The following is a 26,334-nucleotide window of genomic DNA, read 5'->3' on the forward strand; positions in this document are numbered from 1 at the left end:
TGACTAACACACTGCTACATTCTCCCTTGGGGGTTAGTGACCTGGGCACTGGTTCGTGCCCATTTTGAGAGTTGGCATTATTTCCCTTGGAATATAAAGGGGCCACATAATTTTCTTTCATATATTAAGCCTTGTACCTATTTTGGTTTGTGAGCACATATGATACACAGCCTGAGGTAACACATTTACTAGGTCACAAAGTGTTTGCAGATGACACAAAGCTTTCAAAATTTGTGTTTACTCACATCCTATAATTTCAAAGTTGCCAACCTGGTTATGTGGTGCGAATGAGAGGCTCTAATTGGAAGTTTCAGATTTCTTGATTAGAAAAAAAAACAGCGGAGGGGGCAGAGACAGTACAATGGGTAAGGGGCTTGCCTTGCATGCGGCTGACCTCAATTTGATCCCCAGCATCCCATATGGTCCCCTGAGCACAACTAGGAGTGATCCCTGAGTACAGAGTCAGGAAGTAAGTCTTGAGCACTGTGGGGTGTGGCCCAAAGAAAACAAATAATCAAACAAAAAACCTCAAGAAGGGCTGGAGAGATAGCTCAAAGACCTGTAGTATTTGCTTTGCTTGCAGCAGCTCCAGTCCCTGGAGAGTGTGTGGTTCTAAATCTGATTCATGTTGCAGAATGAGAATTTTATGAACTTTCAATTTAATATGGGCTGAGGGAAAAATAAAGTCTCGGTGAGCAAAGTGTCTTGCCTTAGGAAAGTGCCTTGGCACAGATGAGCCTCAGCACGGAGTCTGTGGTCAGATGAGCATTAGCTTCCCCCCAGGGTTGGTATGCGTTGACAAGACACACCCACAGGAAGTGTCCAGCACTGTGTCTGTCTCATCTCCTTGACTCACACCCAGAAACACGGGCTCCATCATTGCCAGGCAATGAATCCCAGCACTGGGAGGGGATCCAGGGCTAATGGGGAAAAGGCAGGGACCACTCAGAGTCACTAGCTGAGACGTTGTTTGGGGCCCTTCTGCCCTGCCCATAGCTTGCACCACTCACTGGGCTTGTAGGTGAGGGAACCAGGACGCTCAGTCCGGCTCCATCCTCCCGAGGCTCTGGCTGGCTTCTCCCCTGGCGGGCTGCACTGGTCAGCTCGCCCACTGGACTCGAAGGCTGTTGGCATGGAGTGCTTCGTGCTTTGAGAGACAACAGGGGCAGTTCCCAGCAGTGGCAAGTCCAGGATCCACCGTCTGAAGGAACGCAGGAGAAGAGTTGGGCAGGCAGGGCTGAACTGATGTGGCGGAGTGCGGGGGCGTGTGCTGGAGTGCATACGGGGCAGCACAGGGCTTGCTGCCTCCTGGTTTAGTTGGCAGGTTGGCACAGAGTCCTCCTGGGCTTTGCTGAATTCTGACAACACCCTTGGAAGCTTTAAACAGAAAAATACCCTGCATGACAAGTTGGACTGCCCACTAGGATGCCCACCTCGGAAATCTAAGTAGGGAGATATGCTGCTTTGTGATCTGAGCACAGAGCAAACATCTCTCTGAGCCCTCCCCATGGGGACAGGCCTCCTCCCCTGCAGTCCCTCTGCTCCCCCAGCACAGAGGGCAGCAGGTATGAGAGCTTAGAACTTCAGGCAAAGGAAGCTGACAGAGCAGAGACAAAGGATGAGATGGGAAGGGGAAGTAAGTACCTTTGAACTCCTAAGCAGCCTAACTGTGGGCCTGCAGTTAGATCAGCCATTGATCAGAAGCCCAGGCCCCAAGACTCCTTCTTGGGACTTGGAATTTGGTCATGTGGGGATCATTTTATTCTCAGAGCAGGGAAGTGCTTCTGGTCCACCTCTGTGCTGTGGGGACAGAGTGCATTTGTTCCCTGAAGTCTCTGCGCCCGGAGCTCAAGGCTTGTCATGTGGACACAAGTACACACATGGGGGAGGGCACCACTCAGTCCCCCCAGGGGGCTCCAGCAATGCCTACTCTCCTCTCTGCATGCTTCTGGGGCCACAGGGAGCCAGTGTCCCTGTCTCTGTGGACACACACCCTTACACATTCAGGCACACGAGTCTCCTTCTCAGCCTTCTAGAATGGGCACTAGGCTAGTGTTTTCTCCTCCCTTGTGGAGGTTCCTCTTGTTGCAGGGCCGAGAGACAGTAGCTGATGGCGGCCCACATCTGCCCCCGTGGCTGAGAGTGCAAACGCCCAAAGGTGGGCTCATGGGAAAGAAGACTTTTATCTGATAGTCTCCTAGCTAAGCTTTACTCTGACCTACCTTCATGAATCAGATCTTTCAAAACATCCTAGTCAAGAAGAGGTGACTAGAGGTTGGAGCGACAGCACAATGATCAGGGCATCTGCCTTGCACATGGCTGACTTGGGTTCAATTCCTGGCACCCTAAATGGTTCCCCACCTGGAGTGACCCCTGAGCACAGAGCCAGGAGTAAGCCCTGAGCATTGCTGAGTGCAGCCAAACAAAAACAAAACAAAACAAAACAAAAGGTAATAGGGGATCACCTACACATTTATGGTGAGCTTTTTAATCAGAGGCACCAAAATATTGGATGCCAATATTTTTGTTGTTGTTTAAAAAATTTTGGTTCTGTGCTGCTGAAGTTTAACCAACAGGAGGGTTTGGAGTGATAGTACAGTGGGGAGGGTGTTTGCCTTTAGTGTGGCCAACCTGGGTTTGATCCCTGGCATCCCATATGGGTCCCTGAACACTGCCTGAGTGCAGAGTCAGGAATAACCCCTGAGCACCGCTAAGTCTACGCCTGCCTCCAAAATAAATAAACAAATAAAACCAAAATAAGGGAAAGACAAAAAGGAAAATTTCAAGACAAGTTTAAGAAAGTTCAGTTAGGGAGGGTAAGGGTGAAATGGTCCTGGGTCTATAGATGTGGCAGGGGAGGATTTTCAAAACATTTTCTATTTGTCAATTTTTGGTGTTTTTTTGTTAGTTTGTGGGCCACACCTTGCAGCACTCAGGGATCACTCCTGGTATGTTGAAGTTCAAGCCTGGATTGACTGCAAGGTATGTGCCCTAGCAGCTATACTATCTTGTCATCCCAACTTATATGTTATTAACAAAAATTATATAGTAAATGTTGGCAAAAATCTTAAGCACTAAAACATAAACTCCAAGGGCTGGAGAGACAGTACAGGAAGGGGTTAATACACTTACCCTGTATGTGGCCAATCCAGGTTTGATCCCTGGTACCCCAAGGCCCCCCAATATCACTGAGGACAGAGCCAGAAATAGCCCCTGAGCATGGGAGGGTGTGGCACAACACACTCCCCTTCCCTGCTGTGCATTTGTGTGAGTGCTCCCAACTTCTTAGACTGAGGCTCATGAGCCCTTAGGGTAACTTACGGAAACTGAATGTGAGAGAGTTGTTGTGTAAAAACACACACACAAAAAAGGAAGGGGCGAGGAGCGCCTCACCTCACCGAGCCAGGCACAGGGCACATGGCAATGGCGCTGTCTCTCCCGCCATCCTCGTTAGGTAGTCTCCAGCCGCTTCCCCCACCCCAGGGATGTTGATGGCCATGATGAGGCAGACGAAGGAAGGAACTGAGGCCAGACTGGTTGGTCTCAGTTGCAGTTTATTCCATTCCCATCTCCGTTCTCCTCTGATTCTCCTCCTGCTTCTTCCTCCCCCATCCTACTTCATTCTCCTTCTCTAGATCTCCCCTGGAACTCGCAGCACTCACCCCCAGCCCCCTCTCACAGCCACCTTAAATCCCCGCCCCCATCCAGGGGCGGGGCTTATGCATAGGTGTGGTTACAATCAATAGGGGGTAAAGTTCTATGCCTTAGGGGATGCTTTCACTAGGAGACAGAATCTCTTTCAACAGGACATCAGCCCAAGAGTGGAATCCCCTGGGTGTGTTTCCCCTCTCTTGGTCCAACTAACATATAAGTATTCATATTATAAATCATTTTGTATGGACATAGCAAGAGATGCATTAAGCTTATAGAATTGCTCTCCCGGGGTCACCTCGATCTCAGACTACAGTGCCCAGGCCAGATTAGTCTTTCCTAGCCCTAGCAGGGTCCTAGTCTCATCGTTGCTTCTGGATTATGACATGACATGTCCATGACCAAGCTCTTAACATATAGTTAAGCATTAGGCGCTTTGGCCAGGCCCATCCCGATGCCAGGGTAGCACATAACTCACCGATTGCCCTGGTTCCGTCCCGTCCCTCGCCGGGACCCTGCTTTTGGGGGTGCTAGGAAGTAAGGGCAGCTGAGGCTTAAGTCGAGAAAGCAGATGCCCGGGAGGGAATAATATTTGAAGCCAATTAAATCCCATGTTACCAAAGCATATTAACAAATGTCTTTCTTTGTCCATACAAAAAGAATATTGTTTTTAAAGTAAACTATTCAAAAGACATAAGAGAGGACAAAGACAATATTAACTTACTATAATACAAGTTCACTGTCCTAGCAAGGTCTGACCTTACAAATTAACAGAGTTTGATTAGAGGAAGAGCAGATAAACTGGGATAAGTGGTTACAGATAAACAAAGGAATGGGAATGACTCGGGAGCACTTTGATGAGCGTGACTGATATACCTAAGCTCCTAGTGACAAGGGGAGCAGGACATACCAATGTAGTCTAGAATTGTTTAGAGATTATTACCAGATAAGCCCAAGCTCTGTGGCAAGGGAGAAAGGACAAACCAATGATATCCAACAGGTTGTGAGCATGTGGGCCACAGGAGAGTTATTATTTTGGGGGGCTCACCTGGCGATGCTCAGGGCTGACTCCTGTGTCTGAGCTCAAGGATCACTCCTGGCAGGGTTCGAGGAACTGTAGAAGGTGCCAGGGATCAAACCTGGGTTGGCCATGTGCAAGGCAAGTGCTCTCCCCGCTATCCTATCTCTCTGGCCCAGGAAAAGCTTTCTGAACTGAGCACTCATTCAAAATCAAGCTCCTCACGAACCCGAGGTGCTTCTGGCAGCACTTGCGCAGGGTGGCATCTCAGGAGCCAAGAGGGGCGGCGAGTGGAAAGAGTGTAAGAGGCCCCCTGTGTGCTCTAGAACATGGCACTGCTGGGGATTTCCCCCCACAGCGATGGCCCCAACCCCACCCCATTTCTGCAGCACCTCCCCAAAGCCAAAGCTCACTTGTGGGTGACAGCTTTCAGGAGAGGACAGAGGCAGGCTGCAACAAGGGCTTCTATTGGGTGCGCTTCTTCCTTTTGTCTCCCGCCTCGGTGAGGATGTGCTTGGTGTGCAGACTGTGGATGAACATGGCCTCCAGGGCACTGTACACGGTGTTGGCGTCGGCTTCCTCACTCGTCACCACTGTGTCCCAGGACACGAACTGCTTCTGCAAGGCCTTCATGGAGCCCACAAGCCTCTTCTTGATGACCTGGAGGGCGGCGCAGACAAACACCAGGTTGGTGGCACCCCTTGGAATGCAACTCTGTCCTCCACCAAACACGGGATGGGGCACACCCACGCCAACACTTTGTTCTGCTGAACTACCGAACTAGCACCACCTGATGCTAGAGGCGCAGAAGGAAAAATCACACATACACACCACTCAGAGGAAGCCGCTGTTTGTTAGGTTGTTTTTATGTATAACATTTGCGTACATACTTATTTGGATACAGGGTAGGGGACGCAGATTTCAGGAGGCCCAAGGGCCCCTCGAGTGATTCTCAGTAGCTGGCATGGCAGTTCAGTGCGAAGGCCTAAGGGTCTGTGCTACCTGTATTGTGCAGTGCTGGGCAGTAGCTGGGTCACCCCCGGATTCTGGGGGCCACCAGAGCCATGCCCACTGATGCTGGGGGGCCAGGTGGTGCTAGGGATGAAACCTGTGTCAGGTGCACACTACGAGTATGCCCTAACTGCTGTACTCTCTCCTGGTCCCAAGTAGCAATTTAAAAGTTTTTCAAGGGCCAGGGAGCTATGCAACAGGAGAGGCTTAAGCTTCACAAGCAGGAGGCTTGGGTCCAGCCGAGCACCACCAGGAGTAGGCCCCAACACCCGCCCGCCACACCCAGCCAGGAATAGCCCTTGAGCACCACCTGGTGGCCCCACAAAAATTACCCAACAAAATGTTTTTTATGCTTCCTATTACCAAAGCTTCCAGAAAACGGGCTGCCAGGATGACTTCAGCACATGTACTGGCACAAGGGTTTGGACTTGTGGCCTCAGAGGCTTGTGGCCTCATTCAGGCTTTAATCCACTGGACCACCTATATCCCCTGGTGTTTTTTTTTTTTCTTTCAACAGAGGCTATTTCTGCTATTCATCTCTGGGTGGGCCTGAGAATGTTTGGGGGAAGCAGTGACTGGGCTCAAAATCAGGGCCTTGAAGACAAGAGCTTGGCCACTGGCCACCTTCTCTATTTCTGAAACATGGGCTAAGAGTCACATGGAACTGGGGTTCAGAGGCAGACTCCCTCAGAGGGACTGCTCCGGAGCCTGGGGAATGCCTCTAGGCAGGGCTGAGTTTCCCACCTGATGCAAGACCAAGAATGCAGAGCGTCAGTAAGAGGAAAAAGTACTGCATTAGAGCCAGAAAAGAAAGGAAAGACAGGCATTTCTTTCTTGGTAAGAAAGAGTCTAGGGACCAGATCAGTAGTAGAGCAGGGCTGGCCCTTGCCCTACATATGGTTCCCTGAGCCCTGCAGAGTGATCCCTGAGTACAAGCCAGGATTAAGTTCTGAGCATCCACCAGATGTGGCCCCCAAACCAAAAACTAGGAAGGATTCTAGGGCTTTGGAGATGCTCAAAGGGCTGAGCACACGATACCTGGCATATACAGGGCCTGGCAATCAATCCTCTACACCACATGCAGGAACTCCGGCGCACCGCTGGTGGAGAGCAGCACTGCTGGAAGCTTCACTCCCACCCAAGAGGGAGAAAGACGTGAGACTGCAGAGGCCTGAATTTAGTCAGGCTGTGCCTGTCACCAGTTGGAACATCTAGACACTTCAGGTTCCTGAGTCCCAATTTCTATCAGATGGAAATAAACTTCCTCATCTGTAGCACTGAGATTACTACACTGAGGACAAGGCTGAATTTTTTGTTTGTTTGTTTGCATTTTGGGGTCACACCTGGTGATGCATAAGGGTTACTCCTGGTCCTGCACTCAGGAATTACTCCTGGTGGTGCTCAGGGGACCAGATGGAATGCTGGGAATCGAACCCGGGTTGGCCACGTGCAAGGCATTTGCTGTACTTGCCCTACTTGCTGTACTATTGATCCAGTCCCATGGCTGGATTTTTTTATGTACTTTTCTGTCCTCCTCATTTGGCACAGTTCCTGGTACATGGAAGTGCTCAGTAAGTATTTGCTGAAAGAAGAAATTAACTGGGGCAGAGGTGATGGCTCAAGGCCTTTGCATGTGGGGGACCTAGGTTTGATCCCAGTACTTCATGAACCCTGAGCACCGCAAGTCTTAGGAGTAGCCCCTGAATATTGAGCACTGCTAAGTGTGGCCTGAAAATCAAGAATAAACAAACTTGAAGGAGGGCAGGGGAGACAGTTTAAGAAGGTGCCGGCACCATATGGCCCCCTCGGCATGCTGTTCTGATGGTCTGAAATCACCAAAATGTTGCCATGATGCCCTGCTAGCACCTCTGGGCTAAGCATGAAGAGCATCACAAATGGCTCCATGATGCATCAATTAATTTCCAAGAGATGTCCAGAACTGGAATATCTATAGAAATAGAAAACATCTGCATGGCTGCCAGAGACCCAGAGAAAGGGGAACAGGAGGAACTGCTATTTTGGGTGCAGCAGTACTTCTTTCAAGGGGGTGCAAATATTCTAAACTTAGATTGCGGCAACAGCGGGTGGCACAGTTGTGTGAATAAACTAAAAACCACTGACCTATGTATTTCAGATGAGTACATGTCATGCCATATATGTACTTATTGGCTATTTTAATATGTTACCTTGAGAAACATGTCTTTAAATCCTTTATTTTTAACTGGATCTGCTTTTTATTGTGGAAGTATAAAAGGTCTTTATATATATCCTTTAAAGGTTTTGATGTTGGGCCAGAGACACAGTATGGGGGTTATGGCACTTGTGTCCCATGTGGCTGACTCCATTTCTATTTGCTCATACCACATATGGGCTCCCAAACACTGCAAGGAATGTTTACTGGGCACAGAGCCAGGAGCGAACCCTGAGCAGTGCTGGTGCCCAATGCCCCACCTCCTCCCCCCTCCTAAATAAAGGATTTTAAATCTTTATGGAAGTTCAACTTCAAATGTTCTTTCTACATTAGATAGTATTACTATATGATATACAAGGTACAAACAGGGGTCAGAGTGACAATGCAGTGTGTAGTGCTTGTCTTATAAGCAACTGACCTGGGTTCGACAACTGGTACCTTCTATGAGCTTGAGGCTGCCAGGTGATCCCTGAATGCAAAGCCAGGAGTAAGCTCAGTAAGCCCTGAGCACCGCTGGGTATGGCCCCCAAACAAAAACAAAACAAAGATACAATGCTTCCTTCAGCTGAACTTCAACGGGGTAGGGTAGGAAGAGACTACGAAGGCACATATGCACCAGAAGCCTACTGCCTAAAGACTCAGTCCTTGTCAGGATGCAAAGCCAGCCAGTGGCTCTGCCCAACCTCTGAGGGGCACTGGGAAGGCTGTATAGGGAAGAGCCTTCCCAGGAGAACCAGCGTATGGGTCAGAGGTCCCAGTGGCCAGGAGGAGAGAAGACACAACTGAAGCTCAAAGTTCTTTGCCAGCAGAAAGTTCTCAGAATAATGGAACATCAGCAAGGAGAGAAAGCAAGCTCAGCTTCTCCCAGAAAGATACCTCAGAATTTGGTTGCCAGACAACCCAAACATTGTTCTCACACCCTGCCTCTCCCAGGGACTGCAGGGCCCATGGAGAGGCCAGGAGAGCCCAGGCCCACAGCCACCAACAGGTCCCCTTGCAAGGGCCAGAAGGAGTTGAGTCGCAAACACTCATACTTGGAAAAATCAGGAAACAGCAAATGTCCAAAGACAGTAACTTCCCCATTGGCCACCCACAGGGGTGACTAGGATGTAGGTTTTGACCCTGTGGTGTCCAGAGCCATCAAGAAGCCCCAGGGCAGCAGGCTCACTGGAAATCTTTCAGGGGACCTCCCTGAGCCCCCATGGCGCTGATATTTCCCTTTGATCCCCAGTCAGATGCTCTAAAGGAGGAAGGAGACCCCGGGATCCACTGCTACTCAACTATCCCTTGGCCTGGCCTCCCCCGCCCCCGCACATGATGTCCATTCCTTTCCATGTAGACGAAAGCCTTGTGGCGGCTCTCCCACATCTCCTGTACCACCCTATTGACCCTGGCCACCTTACAAGGGTGGCCGCCCGGGGGTCCAGTCCATTCTCCACCACCGAGAGCATCTCCACCCTGGTTGCAGCTCTGCAAGGATCACATGACACCCGGGCAGACATAGCGTGGTCGCATGAACAAGGTTGGGGCTCTGGTCAGGGTTCTGGTCTCTGCCCTCCCTCCCTCTCACCGCAACCCCCTGAAGCAAGGAGCGGGTCGCCATAGCCTCCAAATGGCAGCTGCAGGGCCTTTCACCCCCACGGTAAAAAAAATGAGCAAGAGACAGCACTTCTGGTTCGGTGCATTCCTGAGCTACAGACAAACACAGAGGCTCTCTCTGGGTTTTGTTCTTTTTGAATTCTTTTGTTTTCAGGTCACACCTGGATGTGCTCAGGGCTTACTCCTGGCTCTGTGTTGAGATCACTCCTGGTTGGCTTTAGGGTATCATAGGCGGTGCTGGGTTGGGTCTTGTAGCATGTGATCCAAATCGCCTGGCCCCTACCCATGGTACAGTAACCTCTAGAGCACTATTGGGTGTGCTGAAAACAACAAAACAGAAAAGAGAAAAGAAAGTGAGTGAGTGAGAGAGCAGAGGGTCCATAGAGGATTCTGTCATTGAAGATGCAAACAACCTGTAGGGACCAGAAGCAGGGGGCTCACGTTCTATGGGCCCACAAACTGCTCACACCCCAGGTTTCAAGGACAGGCACGTTTCTGCAGACTTGGCACTGAAGAGAACAAGGGCTCAGGGCCAGAGAGAAGCTCCACGGGGCTGGAGCGATGGCACAGTGGGTAGGGCATTTGCCTTGCACGCGGCCAACCCAGGGTTGATTCCCAGCATCGCCGGGTGTGACCCCCAAAATAAAAGCAAAAAAAAGAGAGAGGCTCCATATTCCAAGTGGCTTGATATGCAGGAGTGACGAGCTCCTTCGTCAGCACCGCAAGGAGTGACAGTGCTCCCATACTCCTGCAGAGTATGGGATAGTCCCTGAGCACTGTCAGGGGTGCCACCAACCCCAGTCAGATGAGAGAGAGACAGAGAGAGAGAGAGAGAGAGAGAGAGAGAGAGAGAGAGAGAGAGAGAGAGAGAGAGAGAGAGAGAAAGTACAGGTGACACCGTTTGACAAAGAGGGTGGGGAGGGCTCTCCTGCTGCCACCTGCCCCCTGGGCCTGCCAGCTTGAGCAGCATGAGGCACCACCACTGCTCGAATCTCAATTTGCTAAGAGTCAGCAGCTGGACACACAGGCACGTTGTGGCTGACCCATTCTGCAAGGTCTCTGGGTGTGGGCGGGGCAGCTCCCACTTTGGGCACCAGTGCATCAGGATGGGAGTTATCTCTGGTCAGCGTTCCCCCTGGAGGTTGGGCCCAGCCTCTCTGGTTCCCAGATCTTGGGCTCCAATTCCTTTCGGCCACACTGGAGGCTCACCCCATCAACCCTGTTCTTGGATCCCAAAGAGGCCCTCAGCCAGTCACAAAGCCAGGTGCCAGAAGGCTCCAACTGCCACCATCTGAATGACAGCCTGAGCCCCATGAAGCTCACTCGTTCACTAATATTCAAAGAGTATTCACTGGACAGATGGAACGGGTTATCAGTGAGCACGAGCGCATGGTCAAGTAACATCGGTGAACTGGAGCAAACTCCTCTGAGAGGTCAGAGTAGGGCCAGACAAACCATCACTGCAAACAGAATGTCAGGAACACCAGCAAACAGCACAGAGCAAGCAGACAGCAGCCCTGGGTGATTCCCCACACAAGCCTGAGACGCTGGGACTCAGGAACCAAATGAGAGCCAGAGTGATGATATAGTGGGGAGGGCGCTTGCCTTACACAGGGCCAAACAGGGTTCGATACCCAGCACGCCATATGTTCCCCTGAGTCCTGCCTCAAGTGATCTCGGAGCACAGAGCCAGGAGTAAGCCCTGAGCACTGCTGAATGTGGCCCAAAATAACCAAGAACAAAATAAAAGAGCCAAAGGAGCAATGCAGAGCTACAAGGAAACATGGGGCTGAAGAGCAAAAAGGGAGACCATGGAGCTTAGCAGAAAGATGGCCTGTCCTTTCAGAAGCCCAAGTCATGCTGAGTCCAACTCTCCATGGGCAACCGATTCACCCTGTACAATGCTCCAAACTTCTCTGAACGTATTCTCTAAACTCAGTGTTCACAACTCTGAGACAGAACAGTGGTTGTCCACTTTCACAGAGAAAACTGAGGTTCAGTAGGAATGGGCCCAGAGAAGGCACAAAACTCTCTGGTCTCCTCAACCCAACCCTACACTTCTCACCAAACCACTGTCACGGGTATTTAAATCAAAACATTAAAGGCAACTTATTAATGAGACTTTTAGGAGATAGGCAGATGCTCCAGTTGGTTAGGGAAGACCTAAACTCACGGAGAACCCACACTGCTGAAGGGGCGGCGGCTCCAGTCAGCTCCCACGTCCCAGCACACAGCTAGGAAGGAACTGCCCTAGGTTGTTTTGGCTTTCAGTTTTCATTTTCCCCTTTACATTCTTTTGCCTTCTCTATACACTTCCAATTTTACTTGTCCAATTTCCATCTTCATTCTCCCCCACCTACCCTGCTCAGATCAAAGAACAAAAAGAGAACAATGGCTTAGAAGAGGTTTACATTGAAAGAAGAAACACATAAGCTCAATTCCCTGCCTTCAAAACACTTCATCCAGGAGGAAACAGCAATCTGTGCTCCTGAGAGACTTCTCAGCCATCCCTGCCGGCCAACTCTCTGGGGCCTGAACCCAGTCCTGTACTGGGCCACGTGGAGCAATAGACTGACTCTCAGCCATGCAGAGGCGGTGGCACCTGATGAATCCTGTTATGCAGTTGGGGAAGCACAGCAAAGTTTGCTGTTGGAAGAATCATGACAAGGTTATTTTCTGGCTCAGAAGGGCAGCTGACTTTAAAGCCATGAGTGCTCAATGAGTAAATGGCTCTTTGCACCTGAGCCAAGCTGGGTTTCCGGACAAGTGTCTTGTGAAGGGCAGAATGGGGGTGGGAGGGGAGGTGGGGAGAGAGAGAGAGGGGAAGGGGTGTGTGTGTGTGTGCACGCTCGAGCAAGGGATAGGGAGAGAAAGAGAGAGAGAAAGAGAGAATGGGAAGTGAGCCTTTGAAGGAACCAAGTGTAGGGAGAGAAACTTGCACTGTATGATTCCCAGACTAAGCTCGGGATACAGGAGGCAAGGATAGAGTGCCGGGGGACACCGGTTGAAGGCGTTCTTTCCTTCCATCCAGCCAAGAACACCCTTTTCCCCTCACACTCTTCTCTCACGTTCCCTAGGACTCTGAATGAAAACAGGAACTTCCCCGCCCCACAAGTTTATCCAGCAGTGCACCTCCAGGGCCCCGAACAGTGCGTTTGGGAAAACACTTGCTGAATGAAGTGATGAATAGAGTAAAAACAAGGGCAAGTCAAAGATAGCTCATGGTGGAGAACAGGCCTTGCCCACAGAACACGGGTTTGATCCCCAGTACCACACAAATCAACAGAGGCCTGGGGCAGGTGTCTCCAGTCACTGAGAAAGGGAAGTGAAGAGGAGAGCTCCTCCCATTAAACCCAGCTGCAGAAGGTGAAAACCAGTCCGATTTCTGGCACCTTAAGCAGGGGGATCCTGGAGGCACTTGAAGGAGTCTCAAAGGAATGAGACTCGGAGAAGCTGCACAGAGACTATGGGTTCTCCTTAGGGTCCTTATCAACAACCGTGAAATAACCAAGTCTGCTGCCCGGTCAAGAGAATGTGGAGGGAATGTGCACCCACCGTGCATGGGGCAAGTGTGTGTGCTGCTCTGAGGTCATAGTTCCTTGGGTTCAGGAGTGTCCCAAATGGTCAAAGCTCAATGACCTGGCACCTGCAGAAAGAAGAAACAAACTTGACAGGCCCGGGTGGTTGTTGGGGCTGACCAGCAAACAGCTCTGGCTGGGGGAGCACAAGGTGAGGAGCCTTAACATGTGCAGGACAACTCACACACCATTCTGCCACCACACAGTGGCATCTCCACTTCCCCAGGCCAGCACTGTGAATGGAAGGGCTGGGTCCTGCAGCTGCAGTGGAGTGAGCGACTGAGGCACCAGCACTCACCTTCAGGGATTTGGCTGCTGCCTACCAGGCGGGTGGCCAGCACAGGGAGTCCAGCATCAGTGCCAGACACACAAACCCCAGGAAGCCCAGGGGAACAGAAGGTGAGGAGAAACTGGCTACGCAACAGGGGCGGCCCCCCATGCTAGCTGACCAGTGGAGCCTCTCGGGGGTCAGTCCAGCCAGTCCCCTTAACTGCCAGGCTGTCCCCCAAGCTAGCTGACCCCAGGAGACCCCTCGGGGGCAAGTCTAGCCTCCCCCTAACTGCCAGGTTGTGCGCAAGCGTCTGTATTTGGCTGCTGTGGGGCAGTGAGGGGGGTTGGCAGAGGGCTCTGAACTTTCTCAGACCGCATGGGGACTGGGCCAAGGGGCCATGGGTGCAAGCTGAGGCCGCGGGCAGAGGTGCAAGGACCTTGCTGGGTTTGTCATGAGACGGATGAGGAAGCGGAGACGGGGGCCAGGGAGGACGGGAAGGACATGGAGTGAGGCGCTGAGCTCGGGCACATTTAAGGGCTGGTCCAGGTTGTCACGAAAGCGCTGGGCTCCACCGGCCACTAGCCTTGGCTGTGCTGGTAAACGTGGGGCCAGCGGAGGTGGAGGGGGGGCTTGGAGGAGGGGACCCTGGTTTTTGGCTTATTTGGGGTAGACACCGGACAGTGCTCGGGGCTCAGTCCTGCGCTCCACACTCAGGAATCCCATACGCGATGCCGCGGGGGATCGAACCCGGGTCCCCGGGCGGGCCTCGGGGTGCACTGCAGGGAGCTGAGGGAAACTGGGCTAAGGGAGCCGAGCCCGCGAGGGGCAAAGTGGCGAGGGCGGCCCCCGGGGTCGCGGGGCGGCGGCGGGCCGGGGTCGGGTTCGGGCTCGCGGGCTCGGGTGGGGAAGGGGCTGGCAGACGCCGGGCTCGGGGCGGGCGCCCGGCGGGCACCGCGAGGGCTGCCCCGCCGCCGCGTCGCTTCCCTTCTGCTCGTGCCCTCAGCCGTCACTCTCCACAGGGAGCCGGGAGGCGGTGACGGGCGCTCAGGGCGGCTGCAGCCCCTCAGCTTCGCTCCCGACGTGGCAGCAGCCTCCCAGCCTCAGACAACAGGAAGCAGCGCCCACGGCGATGACGCAAGCACGTCGTCTGGACGTCGGGTCACGCCCCCACGCGACGGCCCAATCGCAGGGCCCCGAGGAGATCGGGGGCGGGGCCTGCGGGTTTGTGCTTCGCCGCAGGTCTGGGAGGAGGCTTCAGACCTGCCCCCCAGCCGGGCTTGCTCGCTGCCTCCGGTGTCCCCGCGGGACTAAACCCTACTGGCTACCTTCCCTTGCCGGCCACCATCTGCGTGACAGTGGAGCCCTCTCGGCTTCCGTGAGTGAAGTTTCTCCAGTTGTGAAGCGGGGTTAATATCGCCGCCAGTCTTTGCTTTCCGAGGGCGTGGGCGCTGGGAGCCAATTGAGCTCAAGCGCAGACTGGACCTTCCTGCCCAGGGGGCTCTCAGGAAAACGTGTTTCCCCTACTCTTTATACCCGGAGCGCGCCCTGGGCGCCCCCCTCCCCCCGCGATGTTTTATAGTCAACTGCTTGGCATCGGTCCCAAAGACCCAAGACATTTGCACCCTTTCTGGTCTTTGCAGCACTGTTCACAGTAGCCCAAATCTAGAATCGACCCTATTGTCCAAGAATAGAGGACTGGTTAAAGAACCTGTCTTTGTCTTTAAAGGTACATCTAGAATGGGATACTACTCAGCTCTAAAAGATGATAGCATGTAATCTGCTGCTATGTGGATAGATCTGGAGAGTATCAGGACAGATGAAATTAGGAGGAGAGAACTGAATAACCTTCCTGACATATGTGATATGAAAAAGACATCATAAGGAAGTAATAAATAAGGAAATAAATAATAATAAATAAGTAAGGAAACAATAAATGCCCAAAGGCAACAGAAACTGAGTGGCCTTCAGTAGGAGCTAACCAGGGCGGAAGGATGGGGACAGACACTAGACACTCTGGTGGAGGGTGAGGTGTTGCAACATGTTATGCCTGAAAGTCTATCGTTGACGGTATTGGAAATCATGATGCCTAAATTAAAATTTGGAAAGAGAGGAAAGAGGGAGAGAAAGAGAGAACGGAAGAAAGGAGGATTTTAAAAGAAGGGGTGACGGTGAATGTCAGGTTTATGGTGATTGGTGATTAGTGGAATTAGGCAAAGGCTATGGTTAGGCTTAGGGTAAGGCCATGGCAGAAGTTGGTGAGGTTAGATTTAGAGTTAGGTCATGGCAGAAGTTGAAAGTTTGAGTCGGGGGTAAATGGTAGGTTTAGTGTAGTTGTAAGGTTAGACCAAGGCTGGCTATAGCACGTGGCTCAAATCATAATGAAGTTTGAGGGTCTCTGCCTGGACTGGGATATTAAGGGTGAGAGAGTTTTTAAATTTTTTTTTTCTATTTAGGTCACATCTGGTGATGCTCTGGGATTACTCCTGGCTCTACATCAGGAATTACTCCTGATGGTGCTCAGGGGACCATATGGGATGCCAGAGATAAAATGTAGGTCAGCTGTGTGCAAGGCAAATGCCCTATCGGATGTACTATCACTCCAGACCCGAGATCTAATCACTTATGTCAGTTGTCATCCTGTTAATCCTCGATTAGCTCGAGCGGGCGCCAGTAACGTCTCCATTTGTCCCTGTCTCGTGCTAGTGTAGCCCAATGATATCTGCTCGATGCAAGAACAGGAAGAGCCTCAAATCATTCCTTCAGGGTTTTGAGGAAGAAGTCTGACCATCTCCTGGGTGGGCGGCCACTCGGTATTTTGACGTCCTGTGGAATCCACTCGATAACAGCTCTAGTCCAGCGGTCATCTCTTAATCGCATTGCCGGTCCGGCCCATCTGATTTTTGATGCCTTGGCAAGCAAGACAGCGTCCCTGATTCTTTTTTTTTTTTTTTTTTTTTTGCAGTTTTGATGCCTTTGGCCATTTTGTTTTTTCCTTGCTGTTTTTTTTAAATTTTTATTAGTGAATCACCGTGAGGTACAGTTACAAACTTATGAACTTTCATGTTTGCATTTTGTTTACATCCCTCCACCAGTGCCCATTCTCCTCCACCAATGTTCCCAGTATCCCTCCCACCACCCACACCCCAACCTCCACCACCCCACCCTGCCTCTGCAGCAGGGCATTCCCTTTGTTCTCTCTCCTATTGGATGTTGTAGTTTGCAATACAGGTATTGAGTGGCCATCATGTTCAGTCTATAGTCTACTTTCGGCATGCAGCTTTCAACCTGAGTGGGTCCTCCCAACATTCTCTAGTAGGTGTTCGTTCCCTTCTCTATCACAGCTGCTCTTTCCCCCAGCATGTGAGGCCAGTTTCCAAGCTGTTGGCAGACCTCCTGGTTCTTATCTCTACTACTCTTGGGTGTTAGTCTTCCATTCTGCTACTTTATATTCCACAGATGAGTGCGATTTTTCTATGTCTGCCTCTTTCTTTCTGACTCATTTCACTCAATGTGATACTTTCCATGTTGACCCACTTATATGCAAATGTCATGACTTCATCTTTTCTAACAAGGCATTCCTGATTCTTGATTGTCCATGGAGGTTGGAACTCCAGATTCCTTTTCTCACTTGAGTGAAACATGATACCCCTCTTTGGATTCCTCTTTGGGATACCTGAATAGTGTTCTCATCCTGTTTGTGTAGGGCCCAGGTCTCTGAGGCGTATGTTAGTGCAGAAAGAATAGTGGAGTCGAAAAGATGTACCTGGAGCCGGAGGTTCTTCGTCCTCTTAACCACTTCTTCGACGCTCTTTTTTTTTTTCCTGCCCCCCACCCCTTCTTTGAAGCTCTTGAAGGCATTCCACGCTGCTCTCTTCCTCCTGCACAGTTCTGGCGCCAAGTTGTTCCTCATGTTGAGTTCTCGACCCAGGTACACACAGCTGCTGCATTCGGAGATGTTCGTTCCATTGAGAGCAAATGGGACATCAGGGACTAGTTCGTACATCATTTTGCTGAGATTCAGCTGCAGTCCGACCTTTCCACACTCGAAGTCGAAGTCAGCCAGCATTTGTGCCGCTTGGCTAATGTTTGGTGTTATGAGAACGATGTCAACAGCGAAATGGAGGTGGTGTAGTTGCCGACCATCTATCTTCACTCCCAATCCTTCCCATTCCAGTTGTCGCATGATGTTCTCGAGGGTGGCACTGAAGAGTTTCGGTGAAATGGTATTACCCTGCCGAACCCCTCTCTTTACGTCGATGATCACTTCATCGAGATTTAATACCTGTAGGAAATCTAAGCCCCCACTGAGTGGCAGGTAGGAACTGGGATTTGTCTTGTGTAACTTCCTTATCCAGAATATGGGCACCATTGTTAGACTGTGGTATGAAGAAAATGGTGGAGGTGGACTGAGAGATAGTTAAGGATTAAGGCACTTGCCTTGCAAGCAGCCAACCTGGTTTGAATCCATATTGTCCCCTTAGCCCCACCAGAAGTGATCCCTGAGCACAGAGCCAGAAGTAAGTCCTGAGCACAACTGGGTATGGCTCAAAACAAAAATAAACAAAGAATACAGTTTCGGGCAAGGGTGATGTGAGGCCAGGATGTAGAGGATGGTTCAGTGGTAGCACCGTAGCACTGTTCTCCCGTTGTTCATCATTTTGCTCGAGCGGGCACCAGTAACGTCTCCATTGTGAGACTTGTTATTGTTTTTGGCATATCGAATATGCCATGGGTAGATTGCCAGGCTCTGCCGTGCGGGTGGGATACTCTTGGTAGCTTGCCAGGCTCTCCAAGAGGCAAGACGGAGGAATCAAACCCGGGTCGACGGCATGCAAGGCAAATACCCTACCTGCTGTGCTATCACTCCAGTGGTAGAGTTCTCGAATTGCTTGTGTGAGACCATGTTCCATCAAGGGCACCACCAAAAAAAAAAAATTAAAAATTGGCGACCCAGGGATGGTTCAGGGGTGAGTGCCTGCATACTAGTAAGAGGGCTTGCATTCAATTCCTCGAACAGGAGAATGAGAGTCAAGGAAAAGGAGGAAAGATACAGGTTTGGGAGAGGGTAAGTAACGTGGAGGTCCAAGGCTACACAGCTAATACAGAGGAGAAACAGGATTTCCAGCTGGTCCCTTTTGGCTGTAATTGAAGGGGCAACAGCTTGGTGGCGCGGCAGCTGGGCTTTGAAGCAAGAGAAGGCCGAGAGAATTGCTCTCCCTCACACCATTTACTGGACTTTCCTGAAAAAGTAGAACCCAGGGCTGGGGGGAGGGGTGGAGATGGCCCAAAGGGTTGGGCACATGCTTTGCACATAGGAGGCCTAGCTCCAATCCCCGGCACTTTACGGATCCCCTAAGCACCAGCAGGAAAGACCCCACAGCAGAGCTGAGAGTATCCCTTGAGCAGCACTGGTTGTGCCCCCCATAAACCAACAAAACAACAACATAGCTGAGAGGGGTCTGGCTCTGCAACCGTGGTTCCCCCTGAACCTCACAGTGTGCACCCCCCGTGGTTTCAGCTTCTCTCCTCCACCTCCACTCATTGCCCTCAGCAGGTCTCCCATTCTCCAGTGTTCTGGGGGAGATGTCAGTGGGCCTGCCCCTCTGCGTTCTCTCTCCTGACTGCTGTGCAGTAGATTCTGAGGTGACCTCCTGTCATGCAGTGGACATCCCACAGCTTCCTCTGGCTGCTTCCTGAGTTGAGGTGTCACTTCCCGGCTTCCTTCTCTTCTTGCCTTCTGGGCTGGAGCATGAGCTCAGTTGATTGGAGTGACTCCTGAGCACAGAGCTGGGAGTAAGTAGAGCTGGAAGTAAGTAGCCTCCAGGGGTGCCCTTTCCCCCCACAGTCAACAAAAAAGAACATGGCACAGAAGCTTCCCAGTTCCCTTCTCTGAAAGCAGCCACACGCACCGTGTCTCGTGTATCCCGCTGGAGATATTCCCCTTGCATGTCTCCCAGAAATCTCAAGGTGAGTCGCCTTCTGTGGCAACCATGTGTGGCTACTCATCTGTTGCAAGGACCCAGCAGCTCTCGGATCTACATCTGTGATAACCTCACTGGCAACAGCACATCCTTTCTGTTCCCCCACTTTTATCAGCTGGATAAAATCTTGACATTGAATTGCCCCTTTTAGGGACTGGGAGAAAGAGCTGAGCCCCTAAAACCCACTTTCCCGCACGTACCCCATGCATGTACTCCCTCGGCAATAGACTGTGTGGCACTTTAGAGGATGCAGCTGGCTCTCAATGGCTCCCCTTGGGATACACAGTCTGCTGGGAAAGGCAGCTACTCAATAGAGCAGCTGGCTTGTGACCTGGTTCTCAGGGCCAATGAGAAGTTGAGAAGGGTCCAGGGCTGTGGGGAAGCTATGGACCTCTGCTGGTGAATCTCTCTTTTTTTGCATTGGGTGTAGGTGTGGGGAATTTCTGGTAAAAATCAGAAAACCTGCCAGATAAATTAATTCTAAAAGAGCTGAACACTGAATTTCATTTTTCTTAAACTCATCTTCAACTCCATGCAGTTCCCTGATCAAGGCTATGCTGTTCTGACAACCTTCCTCTTGGGCGCTCTCTGGTCATGACAGTTATATCCATTTCAAATGACATCTTAGTGGCAGGCATTAGATGTTTGGAAAAGGAATCTACAGAGTCTTCTGAGACTGTTGGGACTGTTGGGAGTCCCTGCCTAAAAATGCAGTTTCATTTAAAATGCAGAGCAGGGGCTTGAGTGATAGTACAGCAGGAAGGGCCTTTGCCTTGCATATGGCCAACCTGGGCTTGACCTCCAGCATTCCACGTGGTCCCCTGAGCACCGTCAGAAGTAACTCTTGAGTGCAGAGCCAGGAGTAACCCCTGTGCATCGCTGGGTGTGACCCAAAAAGAAAAAATAAATCGTCTATGATACGTCACCTTGTGCACTAGTAAGCCAGGTAAAGTTAAATACATTAGTGAGAAAAGTTAGTATTTAGCCAAATTTGATCACACTGACCCGAAGAACAAACCAGGGTTAGCCCCATGCAAGGCAAACGCCCTACATGCTGTGCTATTGCTCCAGCCCCTAAAGACATTTTCGAGTATAAAAAGGTTATGAGTATCTTTGTTGAGGAGGAGGAGGTCTGTGCTACTTCCACTGCTGCTGCAGTTCTTGCTACCACAGATCTGTCTCAGGCAGGGAAGGAAGATGGGGTGCATGCGGCTGGATAAGCCTGGTGGGTCCAGAAGAACCTCGGGCAGTACCTGGCTGCACAAATGTTTGGTTTTTGGGCCACACCTGGAGATGCTCAGGAGTTTCTCCTGGCTCTGCACTCAGGAGTCACTCCTGGCCATGTTTGGGGACCATATGGGATGCCAGAGATCAAACCAGGTCAGCTGCATGCAAGGCAGCCGCCCTCCCCACTGTACTATCTCTCTGGCCCCTCTTTTCTTAAATTTTTTTCCAGTATTTTGGGGCCACACCTATCCAGGTCTTACTCGTGGCTCTGTGCTCAGGGATCATTACTGGCAAGGTTCAGGGATCAAACCCAGGTCACTTGTGTGAAAAACAAGTGCCCTACTCACTGTACTATTACTCCTGTCCCTCCACCAATGTTTTCTGAAATCGAGGTGGAGAAAGGTCATCTTAGTCAACTACTGCTCACACATTCTTCTTTACTCTGTGTCTTCCAGCATCCTACTCACTGAGGACTGAGGGGTTTTGGTTTGTTTAGTTTTTGGTGACGTGGGGCTTGGTGCCCAATCTGGTGGTCGTCAGGGGCTACTCATTGCTCTGTATTCAGTGGCGACTCCTAATTGGGCTTGGGGGACCAGAGGTGGTGCTGGGGGTACACTCCACACCGGTTGGTCACCTGGAAGGCAAGGGCTAATTATCCAGCCTTGAAAACTACGTTTTTGGGTGGTTTCTTTTTAACCCTTTTTTTTTTTAAAAAAAAAGTGTTATTAAATTACCGTGAGAACAGTTACAAGTCTCAATCATACAATTATCAAACACCCATCCCTTCACCAGTGCATATTCCACCACCAAGAATCCCAGTTTACCCCCACCCCCACCCTGCCTGTGTGGCAGATGATTTTCACTTTACTCTCTTTGCTTTGTTTACATTCAATGTTCAACAGAAAACCCACTATAATTTGAAATATTCCCCCAACAATCAGACCTGCCGAAAAGGCATCATTAAATCATTTGTTTTCTATTGCTGATAATGAAGAGCATATGATGTCTTTTTCGGATTTCTGGTATTTTAGTAATTAAGTCCAGAGGGATTTCTGCCAGCAGCCGCTGCGTTCTGATATTGGTTTGTGTGCCTCTGGGATCATGGCTGTTCAGGAGCGGAGGAGCCGATTGTGGGTGGCTGCTCAGGGTCCCCTTTGGGCGGAAGGCAGGGCCTTGTTTTGTTTATTTTTAAAAAGTAAAACAAGACAAAAAACCCCAAGCGAATTTTCTGCTAGGTCTTGAGGGAGAAGAACCTTCAATACCAAGATAGGGCATGCACTTGTGGATAAGTTTGAGAGCTTGGGAAAACACAGGCCTTAGCATCAACAGCGGTATAGACACTGCTGCAAAATTTCTGGTCATTTCAAGAGTCCAAGAGAGTGACCATAAGGAGGGGTAGGAGTTGAGTCTGCTGTCATTAACTGCTGTGGCACTTGGGGAGCCCTTGGAGAGAACAACAGGATTGGCTTTAATACTCATTATTTAATACTCATGATTTGCTTTAATACTCATCCCTGCTGGAGGATGGTGGCTTTAACAGCTCTTTAGGAACAATTATTCTGGGGCATGAGGAGAGGCTCCCATCCTCCCATCCCACCCATTCTTCTTGGACCTCATCCGTGCCTCGGGGAGGGATTCCAGCTCCAGTCCTGCATCCTGCCAATGGCCTTTATTGGTTACACGAATGTTGACCTCTTTTTTTAGCTTTAATTCCCAAGCCCATTGCTGGACTTACTCATATATTCATTTTTAAATGATAAAATAAGTATTTTATAGGAACTGCTGAGAAGTTCTTCACTGTATCACTGTATCACTGTCATCCTGTTGTTCATTGATTTACTTGGGCAGGCGCCAGTAACGTCTCCACTCGTCCCAGCCCTGAGATTTTAGCAGCCTCTCCTTACTCGTCTTTCCCAATGATTGGAGGCTCTTTTGGGGTCAGGGGAATGAGACCTGTTATTGTTACTGTTTTTGGCATATTGAATACACCACAGGGAGCTTACCAGGCTCTGCCATGTGGGCAGGATACTATAGGTAGCTTGCTGGGCTCTCCAAGAGGCATTTACATAAATTTCCCTCTATGATGATGTGTCATGCGGCCATCAAGTTGCTGCGTGATCCAGGAATATGTCCACTCATGTGTAAGGCTCGGCCCAAGCATGTGAAAAGTGGCTCAGAGCATGGCGGCGGTTGGGTAGTGGAGGTCGGCTGCTGGGGCTGAGTTCCTTGGGGTGGGGAGGGCTCTCACCTGTCCCCCTTTTGTGCGCCCCTGAATGTAAACAGCCTGGTGTGGAGTCTGGTGGCATGGCTATGGGGGCCTCATTTTATTCTCCCTTCCGGGAGCAGCAGTGTGAATTCTGAACAGTGGCCTATGAGATGATTATCTGGTGCCTACAGGAGGTGGCTTATGGGTGTGACTCATGGGTCGATGAGATTGGGGGAAGCAGGCAGAGGTAAGATGATTTTTTAAAAAATGATTAAAAACAAGATGATTTAAAAAATGTTTTAGGAGACTTGACTGGAGATCTAGCAAAGGACAATAGAAAGGATGCATACTGATCATGAGTATAGACAGTCATTTCAAAGATTTAGATCTAGGCATTGTAAGTAGTAAGAAATTTGGGACATTATGTACCCTAACCAAGCCTCTGTTTTGTAATAAAGTCATAGGGTTGTTATGAGCCTTCATATTCTAAGCATGTAAAGAACTTATTAGTATAGTACTTGGATGTGGCTCATCGTGATTTTATTATAAGAGCATGGAATGTTTCACTATGAAAGACAAATTTCCAGGTGGTCTGAGGCGGGAGCCGTTCATTCAGACACGGTGGCTCCCTTTGAGGAGTCCTGTAGTTCCTCAATCTGAGTTGAGATCTCCTGTGTTGACGAGATCTCCTGGGATCTGAAGGACTCGAGTGCATGGGGGGCCTGTGGAGCCTTGATGGACAGACTTGACTGGGGAGTCTGTGGTGTCGGGGTGCCAAGTAGGGGGCGCTGAGGTGCCTGTGCTCCCTGGGTCTTCTTGGCTGCCTTGGTCTTGGCTGCTTTCTCCTCAGGAGTCAATTCTGTTTTTGCTACTACGACCTCCTTGAGCTCCCTGGAACAAGAAGAATACAGTCAGCTCTCACAAGGGACCTGCCCCCTCTGCATCGCTTCCTGACTTCAGGCAGGTATTGGAACTGTCCCCATCGTTTACCCTGTATTACGGCGGAAGATCTCGGAATCCTTGTCACGTATCTGTGACATGCTTTTTTTATGTGTGGCACTGAGCGAACGATTGGTGTCTTTCACCCGCAGGGGCCGCCTTCGCCAGAAAAAGCCATCCTGGAAAAGGCAAGGGGAGCTCCTGATCCTGCATCCCAGTCCACTCCTGTCCTGCCTCAGTGCCCCCTCCTCCCTGTGCTTACCTGACTCTTTCGTTCTGAACTTCTCTTATGAGAACTTCCAGAGGTCCTTGGAGAAAAACACGGACACACATCATTTGTCATTCACCCATTTCCCATGCTTCCTAGGATGGAGGTCTCTGGTCTTGTTGGGACAATTACATGGGTACCTCGGTCTGGAGCCATGATGAGTCCAACCACTATAACCTGACACCTTGAGAAAGATTCCATGCATACCTGTGGCGGTTTTTAGACATTTGTTGGGTCCATCCAAAGGGACCCCATTGTCTCTTGAGAGACCTTGATATGTAGCCTGGCTTGGAAAACAGGCAGGATATTTAGTTCTGCTCACCACCGCGGCCCCAGCAAATGCTGTGTGCAAAGAAAAAACTGCCCACCACACTGAGAGAAAGCACTAGAGTCAGTCCAGAAGCCTTTCCACTGGTTGCCTCTGGATTTAGTCTCTCAGGCACCCTTTACCGGAAGTTGGGTTGGGGGAGGTGCTTCTATCGTCCTAGCTGCTTTATCCCAGATGCTGAACTAGAGTAAATGCCTGTGTGCAGTTAGCCAAGTTCTTTAGCACACTAGCTTTCATCCTGCAGACAATCGCCAGTGAGCAAAGAAGCCACAGGTATCAGCATCAAAGGCAGGAACCACACTGAGGCACGGCGATGGGTTTTGAGTGTGAACAGAGGAGAGAGCAGTCTCGCGCTTTACAGGCAGTGCGTGTGTACAGAGCAAGTGGGCGCTGAGTGGAGATAAGAAACGCAGCTCCCAGTTCAAGGACTCCGGTCATCAATGGAGAGGTCCCAAGGGACAGGGACCATGCTCTTTCCCACTCACCAGCAGTGCACCCCCAAGGGCAAGGTAGTTTCCATTTTCCCTCGGTTCCTTTTTATAAGCGCTAGAGACAGAGGTTGTGGGATGTGCCTCAATAGTACAGTACTTGGCTTGCATGTGTGAGGCCCTGGGTTCAATTCCTGACACCATGCCGAGCACTGAGGCTGGCGTAGCCCTGAGCTACTGGAAAGATAGTTAAAAGGGTCTTTTGGGCATAAGGCTCCAACTTTGGCCGATGGCACCGTATGGCCTCCCTGAGCACAGGTGGGCTGTGATCCCTGAGAGCAGAGCCACCCCACATGGGGGACTGAGCAGCCTGGCCATTAAGGCCCTAAGACACTAACACTGAACTCAGGCCCAGGTCACAGGGCCAAGTAGCACACGGAAGGGCTCCAGGGTCCCCAAGCACCGGGGGGAGGACCCTCCAGTATAAATGAAAGGTTGTCAGACTAATATTTACCTGGATCTTCCATTTTTGGATCTTATTCGTCTCTGACCATATATCTGTTTTGAAAAAAAAATCATGATTATCGTGGTGACCAATCTCTATACAGCCTTATTAATTCCATTGCTTTTTGCTGTACCTACCCACTGACATCACTTTTTAAGAACAGGAGTTCTCTCCTGTTCAATGGTCCCTGGGCATGACTTAAGGGGCACAGTTAGGAATACAGCTTAGTGACTGTTTTAGAGAAATTCAGCACATTAATCCGGATAAAAAACTATGAAGTAGGAAACTAAAAGTATCTGCCAAGCCCCAAACACAGAAACATCCTTTTAACAGTGACTGTGTTCTAAACAATGCCAAGAACCAGTCTGATGCCTTTCCCATCGCCGCTATTATCCCCCGTGAGGAGTCCTCATCAATGCAGCGCGCAGAGTCGAGTCTTACGGGAGACAAAACTTGGCTGCATTTGCAATGATTCCTCCCCAAACAAACCAAAACCAATAAAGGTTCTATGAGATATGTTGATTCCTGGGGCTATAGATATCACACTGTGGGTGGGGCACTTGCCTTGAACGTGACTGACCCAGATTCAATCCCAGGACCCCAGATGGTTCCCTCAGCCCCCATTGGGAGTGATCCCTGAGAACAGAGCCAGGAATAAGCCCTGAGCACAGATGGCTGTGGCCCCCAATAAATAAGTAAATCAATATGTCAACTGTTAGAGCGACTTCGACTGAACTTTCAATACTTTAAACATTTCCGTGTTTTTGTCCTTAAGGAGATAAAATGGAACAGTGGAATAAGGAGCACGGGCTGCTTTGCATGTGACCCTCATGTTTGAAAGTGGGATGATGGGGCTGGGGAGGTAGCTCAGTGGGAGAATGCCTGCCTTGCATGCAGGAGACGGGGGTTTGGTACCCAGCATGACAAGAACAGCAAGAATGGAGGGATGCTAATGCTGCCCTTAGAGGACTGCGAGGATTAAACCAGACAACATATAGGAAACGCCTTGTACTGTGGTTGGCATAAATCAGTGCTGCTTGCTGGTGATGTCACAAACGAGCAGCTTACACATATCAAAGGCTCAGAGAGCTCTTCCTCAGCACCGTCACTTCTAATTTATTCTAATTCTTTGT

General features: G+C 50.5%; 1 protein-coding gene and 1 pseudogene across 1 annotated transcript in view; both read right to left on the reverse strand.

Annotated features, from left to right (window-relative positions):
• Positions 1 to 19,733: 19,733 nt before the first annotated feature.
• LOC129406643 (U7 small nuclear RNA) lies at positions 19,734 to 19,799 on the reverse strand (annotated as a pseudogene).
• Positions 19,800 to 23,256: 3,457 nt separating this feature from the next.
• LOC129406495 (leucine-rich repeat-containing protein 37A2-like) overlaps positions 23,257 to 26,334 on the reverse strand; it is a 38,109-nt gene continuing 35,031 nt past the window's right edge. Inside the window, exons 9-12 of the mRNA XM_055144485.1 lie at positions 25,211 to 25,254; positions 23,935 to 23,980; positions 23,724 to 23,851; positions 23,257 to 23,624 (exon numbers count right to left, since the gene is read on the reverse strand). Coding sequence (XP_055000460.1) covers positions 23,342 to 23,624; positions 23,724 to 23,851; positions 23,935 to 23,980; positions 25,211 to 25,254 — 501 coding nt within the window. The 3' untranslated portion in view covers positions 23,257 to 23,341. The remainder of the gene's footprint in view (positions 23,625 to 23,723; positions 23,852 to 23,934; positions 23,981 to 25,210; positions 25,255 to 26,334) is intronic.

Source organism: Sorex araneus, chromosome 7, assembly GCF_027595985.1.
Source record: "Sorex araneus isolate mSorAra2 chromosome 7, mSorAra2.pri, whole genome shotgun sequence".
Classification (NCBI taxonomy): Eukaryota; Metazoa; Chordata; class Mammalia; order Eulipotyphla; family Soricidae; genus Sorex; species Sorex araneus.